At 47.8% G+C, this 10,334-nt stretch overlaps 1 protein-coding gene across 2 annotated transcripts in view; it reads left to right on the top strand.

Annotated features, from left to right (window-relative positions):
- The first annotated feature begins 337 nt into the window (after positions 1-337).
- Sp1 (transcription factor Sp8) overlaps positions 338-10,334 on the top strand; it is a 35,870-nt gene continuing 25,873 nt past the window's right edge. The window contains exon 1 of one of the 2 annotated variants that reach the window (XM_089076388.1): positions 338-968. In XM_089076388.1, coding sequence (XP_088932514.1) covers positions 855-968 — 114 coding nt within the window. In that variant the 5' untranslated portion in view covers positions 338-854. Of the gene's footprint in view, positions 969-7,976; positions 8,463-10,334 lie in introns of those variants that run through there. The other variant, XM_025219099.2, reaches the window with a different exon arrangement.

Genomic DNA, 10,334 nt, shown 5'->3' with positions numbered 1-10,334 from the left:
CGCGCCGATAGGAGCGCGAACTCGCGCGGTAGGGAGGCGACGGGAAGAGAGTGAGAGGAAAAGAGAGAAAGAGAATATATATATATATATATAGAGAGAGAGAGAGAGAGAGAGAGAGAGAGGGGGGGGAGAGAAAAAGAGAGGCAGAGATAAAAAGAGAGGACGAAAGAGAGAAAGGGAGAAAGAGGAGGAGGAGGAGGAGGAGGAGGAGGAGGAGGAGGAGGAGGAGGAGGAGGAGGAGGAGGAGGAGGAGAAGAAAGAGAACGAGAACGAAAAGAAAAAGCGAGAAAGAGATGCCGATCCGGCTCGCCTCCGTAGCCGGGCCGCTTCTCTCCTACGTGGGGGACGAAAAAGCTCAGTTATAATTGTTGCACGCCGCGAGGTGCATCTCGGGATCCCTCCGATAATTGTTATCTCCTTCCGCCGTGGCTGGCGGTTCCGCGACGCCGCGACGGACGCGTACCGGACGACACCGGACGAGTGAGAATCCGCGTTCGTCGCGTCCTCGACCGACCTCGTTATCGACTGACCTCCTCCACCTCGTCCGCGGCCGAGCGGCAGCCACAGAAATTACTGTGATTACCGGGATATACGAGGGCACGTGGAGTACTCCGAGCGGATTGCCGCCGCAGCCGACCGATACACCTGCGGACGACGTCATCCGGGAGGCATCCTGCACGGGTTGCACGCGCGAATCCGAACGGGGAAGTTGCGGCTGAGTGACGATTATTGTCGGAGGAAACGGATCGAACCTCGCCCGCTGACACAGCGAAACGGCACACAGAACCGAGGATTCACGATCGCGAATTTTGAAAAGCACGCGATCCTCGGAGAACGGAGAAAGAGAGCTGGAGATGAATTGCGCATATCAGTACTCGCATAACGGCCATCCGCAAAACGTGATGACGATCGCGCCGACGGCACCGCAACAGGGTCTGCATCCCGCACAGGAGACGGAGTACCTCGAGGTAGGACATCGAAATATATATCATATTTTTAAGGGGGATGCGCGCGCGGAGAGATTCGGCTTGGCAACGACAAACGACCTCGAGTAATTTTAGCGAGGCTTTAAAGCTCCACGAGTGTGTCTCGTCGAGCTGTTGGGCGGGTGATTCAAACCCGACTCGACGACCCTTCGCAGTTTTGCTTCCACGACGATCGGGACGGGCGGTCCCGAGGCACCCCTTCGTTAATTGTTCATCTCCCGACATCTAGCACGGGGTTTCAACACGCGGGATCACCATCGCCGCAACCAGCCATTTTCGATCAATTCGTTGACGTTGACGGAAAATTCAATTCGTCCGATTGCCAATCGGATCGCTCAATTGAATTCATAGAGGATGAAAGTATGGATACCAGTCCGCTTTCGTTAGGAATATCGGCTGCGACAATTATCGACAATTTCAAGCGACATTCTTAATTTAATCGCGAATCGTCACGCCAGTGACGACGACTCCCTTGCAATTCGACGAATAAATTTTGATTGATCCGCGAAGAAGGAAGACGACGAAGGAATTTCGTTTACTTAAAGCCGCCGGTCGGTTAACGATCCGAAGAAACTTGCGACTTGTGCCAATAATAAATCGCGGTCGATCGACGCGCGCGAAAGGTTGCGAAAAAAGTCCGCTTTCACGCGGCCAAGGCGACGAACGAGGAGTCGCCCGTGGAACCGAGGAGGAGGAGGAGGAAGGTAGAGGTGAAGATGGAAAGAGAGATGTAGCTGGGGGATATTAATATAAGGGCTCGATACGTAATTATAGTGATTACCGTATTGCCGGGGGGCGGACGAGGGCGTCCCTCAGTTTGCACGTCATTTCGCGATCTCAACTTCCAGGGAACATGCGCGCGAATTTGTCGGCGCGGGTCCTTGGCCAGGCTAATTGTTTCCCCCTTTCGCGCCAAACTTTCGCGCACCAACCACTCCCCCGAATACTTTCTTTATGTATTCCCGACACGCGCGCTCCCCGTGAGAAGAAGGATCACCGGATATCGAACGTTTAAAGACAACGCGTTTTGAACGCGTGACACTTCGCTCGCGGCGATCGGCCCTGCTCTCGATCGTTTTCCGACACAGTATCCGACGAGACGTGCCGATCGTTAGAAATACGAGCGATTCCCCCCCGCTGCTCGTTTATTACCAGGTGAATATTTAACGTCGTGAAATGTAACGCTTATCTACAGGTGAGCGTGATAAACTACATCGCGCAAGCGAAGACGATCCTCGCTTCTCGCAGCGTCTCGCAGGACATATGTTTTGTATCGACCGATTGCTATTTGTAATTTATTAAATCTGCAATTTTGTTCAGGCTCCGCACGTCAATTATAAGGTTTTTCAAGCGTCAATTGACGATGTGCTTCGCAGAGAGATAGTTGATTGTCGTTACGAACCTTTTACCGCTTTCCTTAATTGGTTATTATCACGATTATCGGTAATTATAGCGGCGCATGCATCAACCCCTCGATCGTCACTGAAAAGACGTCCACGTCTATATTGCGTCATGTATAATGCAAAAATCTTTTATGAAAACTGTTCTTGTAATTATCGATAATTTATTTATATTATTTCCCCCGTCTGCGAGTTATTAAAGAGTCACGATTTCCTTCGCGCTACATTCTCGCAAATTGCCCGGTATTTAAATGTCACACTAATTTATTTTATTATAATTTATTTTAATTATGCATGCAAACACGCGCATACCAGCTGCTTATATAAAGAATAAAAAGTTTGACCTTACGTATACGTCATTAACGTTCCGATTATTTTAATTATAATCACAGTGCTCCATGCGTCTTTTCCTCAGGTGTCTGCTATGACCGAACGCGACTTATGGCAGAGCGCATAACTAATCCCTTAACTAATCCAATCAAGCAGAAATTACCTAGCCTACCCAGATTAGCCGGGCGGAATACGCTTCGAGTCTTATCTCGCTCCGTACCAAGTGTACGAGCTAAATTTATACGGATATCGATATAAGCCGCAGCATCCAATAACTTGTTCAATGTTATTATCCCTCTCCGTTCCATCTTTTATCTACATCTAATATACTCGGAATACGGTACGAGCAGAGAAAGGCAATAGCATCGAGGGCAGCGAGGGGATAAATCGAGGAAAGATATTTATTTCGATCGATTTCCCTCCTGAAATGGGGTGCGCCTTATTTGCGTCGCTCCACCAACGTCGCGGTCGCGGCGGAAAGGAGCGACGCGTGAATTACGGGAGGGGGGGCTTTGTCCCCTCTCCTCTCTCCGTGAAACACCCCATAAATCTGGCGAGCGGACGGAGGGACGGAGACGGGTGGTCGGGCGTCTCTCTATCCCGAAGCACGATGTAGACAGAATCTCGACTTACGCCCCGGCATCGGCCACGGCAGCGAGTCCGTAAATCAGCTCCGGACGAGTTTCTCCTTGTCCCGTTTCACGGCGAAACGCACTGGTTCGGTCTCTTAAAAGCCTCGTATCTTCCACGCGCTTCTGCAATACGTAGCCGCGCGTGTATTCGGTCTATTGTAGATCGAGAATGGCTAGAGAACTTCGAATTTATCACATCGCGATGTTACAGCTCGGAAATTATTATTTTTCCGAGATCAGTCCTCTTCGCGCTACATGCGTTTGTCTCCCGTAAGCCCCGTGAGGAGTAATTCCTAAATGTGGAACGTTGCTCGTGGCAGATTTGTAGAAACGTCGCGAAATGCCGCAGAGGCTGTCGGCGGACATCAATGAACGGATCGTCTCGCGTCTGCGGCGTCCTTCGGCCTGGTTTCGGCAAAGGCTTTACACACCGCCGTTAGCAGATAGTAGACAAGATCTGGGCTTCAACTTGGTAAGGTGAATCTTCATTTTCGACGCTGCCAGCCGCCACGCACGGAGCTGGTCCCTTGGTAATTATTAGTCCATCAGCATCTCTCGATGGCCACATGGCCGTGTGAGAGGCAAGAGCCGTGCTGGTCCCAGCGCGCGGGACCATCCTCGCTACGCGAGACCGCCCTGTCATTATCCGCCCCCGTGAGGCCCGCAGGGCCCCATTTCCCTTTCAACCCCGTGGCCCGTCTCTGCCAATCAACGATCCATCATCGAAAAATCCGATGTCGGCCACGTCGATCTATCGCGCTTGATCGGAGAACGGCCGTCACGATCGGTAGTCGATCGGCGCTAATCATTTTTCAACCACGCGGGAATATTCCATACATTAATGTCGAATTAAATGCCCTCCGTCGGTCCGTCCCGCGGACGGAAGGATCGAGAGATGTATAACTCATCTTCGCGATTCATCTTTCGCCTCTCCCGTGGCTTCACGTTTTACGGACGCAATAAATCCAGGGAAAACGCTCTCTCGTGCGGGAATCCGAAAACGAGGAAACCCGATAGCTACTAGCTACCGCTTCCACGCGCGCGCGCGAGCCAACGCCATTTGTCCTTGCCGCGAGCGTTAACGCCCGTCTTTGGTTCCGTTCATTGTAAAACATCCCTTTTCGCACCCTCCCTCCCCCCCTCCTCTCGTGTCCATTCCTACTCCGCGATACGCAAGGGCGTGGGCGGGTCGCACCTTTTGTGCGCCGGTGGCACGCGATGTACGCATAATCGCCGCCAGGATTCGTGGCGGATGGCGGCCGATAACGTTCCCCCGTTCCGCGAACCTATTCCTTTCTCACCTTCCCGTCGTCCATCTATCGATTATCCGGACGCGTCTATCTCGGGGGTACCATCTAACGTAAATACATATCCGGCCGATGCGATGATACGGAAATCACGCTGACCAGATGGTTACCTTATAATGGATGATATATTAGTGGGAATTGTCAAAAGGAATAAAAAAAAAAAAAAAGACAGACGAATGGACGAAACCATGAATTATGATAACATAATTTCATCGGACGAATTTCTTGTGGATTTAAAAGGAAAGATCAAAATATATTTAAATCGGAGAAATTACTGTAATTACGTATTTTGCCACTTTTGTAAGCGTGGAGGATGATCGACGCATCTCGTGATCTCAACTTTACAAAATGTCCCATAAAAGTACGTCGTGGATCCGTCGTCGAGAGCCGATGGCGTTGTCATTGAGCAAACTTTGCGGCTACCTTGTCGCCAAACTCTCTATGAGATATTACGTCCAAATTACCCGGGCCAATCTCGATTGGGACCAAGGCGATCGTTCGCTCGTTGCGCGCCCGGGAATGGTTATGAATGGACCACGATTAGCCGGTCGCCTCGCCGTAGTGGCGCCGTACCACGCCACGGACTTCTTCCATTATGGAAAATTAGATCCTAATGCGACCTCGACCCGTCGCTCGCGTCTCCATCGGTCATTGGCGTAGGAAGGTAACGAATGCGCTTTCACACGGCGGACAAAAAGAACGATACATTTCGATTACAGATATTTGGGAAATTTTTAAATCTCGCAACCTACACGAACGAACGTTGACGAACGTCTCTACCTGGCGGCGGAATTAAATTGTCGTTCGTACATACGGAATCTGTTGTGTTAAATTTTAAGAGAAATCCGGCTCTCGAAATTACGCCAATTATGAAATTCTTAGCAACCGGTTGCTACCTCTTACGATGCGGTTTTATAGGCACGGTTTAATCACAGCCACGACGCAAGTCGCTATAAAAGCGACTCGTATCATTCGCTATGTGATGAAAAAAAATTTGCGGTAGCCTAATGACAACTCTCGTCTTAATTCTCGAATCGTTGACGCAAGATGTATCCAGATATTTATTTTTCGTAGATAGTTTTTAACGAGATCTTACGAAAATGGTTCCCCGTGACTTTTTTTCTATCGAGTCCCCTCAAAGCGCAATTTATTTTTTCGCGTGTTCAGCTAAAAAGTTGAAAACACTTCTGCTCGAGTACGCCACTGCGAATATGCTTCTTCGAGCATGTTCCATTTTATAAGACGGAGCCGATAACATTTGAAATTCAAACCGCGCGATTAAAGTCGCATTAACTTCTTGCGCTTCTCCCTGCATAACGTTGCGATATTTACGATTTTAATAATCGCCACGCACTCGTGCCACACTCTCGCATCATCTACTGCGTCATTCATGCATCTCGTTTCGCAAAGCTAAACGGGAAAAAAAAATGCGAGCAAATTACGAGATCGTACGCTCATCTTTTTTTCGCAATAATTGGCGACATTACAGCTACAATTACGAAGGCTATGCCGAGATAGACAGCACTTATCACAAACTTCTTAAACTTTGTTTCGTGACATAAAGGGTATGATATTTAATTAAATCAGATACTAGATATTGTCGCACGCCACTGCGAATGCATTCATTAATTCTATTTGTACTCTAATGAAGGCTATATCTATTCACCTTTTCATTTTGATATCGCGATTATCGCGATATATAAATATTAATACATTTTTCAATCTGCGACACGATCATTGATATAAAATTATTTGACAGAGCCGTTTTATTATTATTAATGATCCCGTTATTTGCCGTTATCGCGAATCAAATATCGGTATCGATTTACCTACGCTCAGCTGTCGTAACGCGAAACGAGAAGTTGCGCGGGTTTGAAATCCATTTGTAAAATTATGTTGTAACAAGTTAACGCGTGAATGCACACGGAACGAGTGATCCGTTGAGTGCCGTTAGAATATAAACGTATCGCGTGAAAATAAAATAGGGCATAATGAGTTATCTGATTAAGTGACTGTCTCCGAGGAGAGTACATGCATTAAAATATCATATTTCAATTTGAGAGTATTCGCGGCAACGACTATAATTCAATAAATAATACGCATACATTGTTGTAACATGGGCATTATGCGCAAAAGAACGTAAAATCATGCACGATTTGAACAGGACCGAATACGAATACGAATTACGTGAAATTACGCAATCGCGAGGTATTCTCAATCGTAGGTCACAATTAATGAGAAAAAGAAGAAGAAGAAGAAGAATGTTATCTCTTCAAGTCATCGCTAGATAGAAAATTCAAACCCCGCATATTTTACTTAATTGCATCAGCGACTGGAATAAAGCCCATTAAGAGCACGATCGTAGAAAAGGCATTGGTACAAAACAAATTTGCATGTAATTTCCTGAACGCGCGACGCATTAAAGATAATTCTGGATATATAATAATTTCTGGCGAACAAATAGCCTGGAACATTTAAAGAGCGATTACGGGCCTGTAAATCGTCAAACGCGATCGCTATTGCGTGGCGAGCCTAATGCGTCCGCCACCCCCTCCACGGGAGAAGAGGACTAATACCTTCCAGATATCTTCGTTTCACCCCTTTATGCGGGACGCCTAGCGCGAAATTGATGAATCGATCAGCCGCAATTTCGATCGGTCGCGTGTGTCTTGGATAATCGAGGATCATCTCACGCTCCGTCCGATCGTCCGTCGCGGCGCGGTATCGGTATTTAAATAACGACGGGGCGCGTAGTATACCGTTATGTCAAACTGCGAGCGCGAGCTCGCGAAACGATACGACTCCGGGTCACGTTAAGCGACGAAAGGGGAAGCCGCGAAGCGAGAGAGTGAGCGCGAGGAGTGAAGGGGCGGGGGGGGGGGGGGGAGAGGCGAAGCGAGAGCGTGGAAAGGCCTCTTCTCGCTTCTATACGTCGAGAGGGCACCACCAAAGTCGCCGCGCGTGCCTCCTTCCAGCGACCACGAGCTGCGCGCGCATTTCACCTCCGAACCATCGGGATGAGAGAGAGGGATAGGAGGAAGCGGTGGGAAACGCGGAGGGGATCGTAGGCGCGACGGAGAAGCGAGAGCTCGGAGGAGCGGGAGCGGCGAGACCGAAACGCGACGTGAGGGAGCCCGACAAGGAGAGATCACTCGTAGGTAGGGATCCACCAGAGGGGGGGTACATCATCACGGAGGGAGGGGGGAGTCCTGAACGAAGTCGAGGAAAACCAAGCAGACGGCATGTAGGCGGTGATGGGCGGCGACGAATTCTGTTGGAGCCCCGCCTAGCGGACCCGACCCCTTTTTTGCCCGGGGGCCGTGGAATCCTGGATGTTTCCCTACCACCCATATCCCCGTTCGGTTGAGAGCAAGTCGTTCGGACAGTCGGCAGTCTGTCACGGGGCGAAGAACGGGAACCACGGTAACCCCCGGTCTTTTCCACGGAGAGGCATTTTTTTTTTTACCCGAGCGACGGTCGACCGCGAGGTCGGAGCGTCTCCGAATACGCGAGTCTGAGACGCGTATCCCATCTCCAACCCCCGCGATCTCGAGTGCAAGTGCGTAAACGGAACAGCCGGACAGAACGAGTGACGCTTTCGAGAGAGTGCGAGAGAAATCCTCCCTTTTCGTCGAACTGTGACTGTAAAACTTTTTAATTCCGCGGTGCGCAAAAACCCCGCGGGTCACCGGCTGCGACAACCCCCGAGTCGGCGCCGAGATGCTGACCGACATGACGCCGGCGGCAGCTGGTCAACTCTATCCCCAGCTACAGTCTATCGCGAAATCGCCGGTGCACGGTCACGTGGTGAGTTTTCCGTACAGTCTTTCTGTATTTCTTTTGGCGATGTAGACGGTCCTCCGATTATTCCGCCTTCCATCCGCCGTATCGAGATCTAGAGATCTGCTACCACGACGTGTGACGTTGCAAATTTTACATTGCCATCGTGACTCGTGGAAAAGAGTCTTTGAGGTTTAGTGAAGGGAATTCCTGTCGGCGAGTTAATTTGTCGATCGAGTTAGGTTCACGATACCTTTGGAGCAAGATCGAATTCTCAGGTTTCACCGGGACATCCCCCCCCGGTTAATCCCCCCCGATAGAGATCTTGGTCCTAGCAGGTAGAGTGCGAGTCGGCGATATCGGAGATTAACTGCTACCGTCGAATCCTTGACACCTCCGATCAGATCATCGAGATTCCTTAGGTGTACCTTAACAATGGTTTGGACACCTTTTTGGACACCGATTATGGTCGTTTCAGACGGCAAATGTCATCCTTGGCATCTTGGCATCAATTCGCTGGTCAAATTTCGCATTTAAATCTTGTCTCGGGGACATTCCATACTCGGATTATAATTGAGATTTAAAAATGAATTAGTTGTCAATAAACGTTCCGTATAATTTACGCGGACGCTGCGCAACTGGACATTAGCGATAAATTACTTTGCCATTATTTATAATTGTCACAATTACGGCCCGATCATCTAGATGCGTATAAAAACGATGTTTTATTTAATAAATAATTATATGTTGACGTTTTTATTCTAACACGCAGAAATGATAAATGAGAAGGTTAATTATTATCTATAGTATTAACAGATATTTAGTTATTCATGATTCATGATCTAGGATGATATAGTAATCAACAATTTGTAAACCGTATCATTTGTTTGTATCTCGATTCAATAATTAAGATAAGACGACTGATCGGAATAAAAATATTGGTGTCTTTATTACAAATATGCATTAAAATATAGCTTGAAATTTTTTTTCATCAAATAATTACTCGAATGATGAAGTCAAATTTATACAATTACTTTTAATAACAATATCGACGTTCGTAATAATATCATATCCTTCAATACTACCAATATGAATAAAAAAAAGACACGTCGCATGAATCCCTCACTTCTTGTTATTACATGATTCCTGGACATTGGATAAATAAGTATTAAAGTTAAAACTAACGACAAAAAGCAGAAACTTCGGAGACGTTAGCGTCAACTGACGCTTGCATAAGTTGTAAATTAACAAGTTCTCAAAACGAACGTCGTAACCTTTAACGATACGATACGATACGATAAAAGTAATCAACGTTGAATATATCAACGCCGAGAAAGGAGGAAATTATGCAACGTTGCGCGTTTGCAAGAATTTTATAATTTATGCTAAGATCTTGGTCGGACGAAGATTAAATGATCTTTAGCATAAGGAATGTGCCTAGGCGGTGAAACAAATAAGCCGCCTACTTTTTGTACGTAACATGTACATATCAGTGCGTATCAGTGATCGTTGTCAGGCAATACGAGTGTTAAATCCTGTGAATGAAGAGATAAGGCAGTAACAATAATTTATCGCATCGAGGTGATTCAAGTATACAAGTTGGCTCGAATTCAATGAGATCGCTTTTCGGATCGCAGTTGGCGACACATTAGTAGCTGCAGATCGCATTACGGATCAGGTACGAAATATCGAAGATAATCTGACGATGATAAACTCGAGTGCGTAAAGTCCTTCGGCCTCTCGCGACCGTAGGCCGAGCACAACATGTGCTCGCTCGTTGCTCAAAGCTCTTTATTTTATGACTCGGCAGGAAGGACGACGACGCGGTTGCCGTGCGGGCCCTGCGAGATGATTTACGAGTCGACGTAAAAAAGTAATTAAATCCCTGCCGTCAAAAAG

This window comes from Pogonomyrmex barbatus, unplaced genomic scaffold, assembly GCF_055798465.1.
Source record: "Pogonomyrmex barbatus isolate J1 unplaced genomic scaffold, ASM5579846v1 scaffold2, whole genome shotgun sequence".
Taxonomy (NCBI): Eukaryota; Metazoa; Arthropoda; class Insecta; order Hymenoptera; family Formicidae; genus Pogonomyrmex; species Pogonomyrmex barbatus.
Note: the sequence above shows the minus strand (reverse complement) of the source record. Positions and strands in the feature narration are given on the sequence as shown.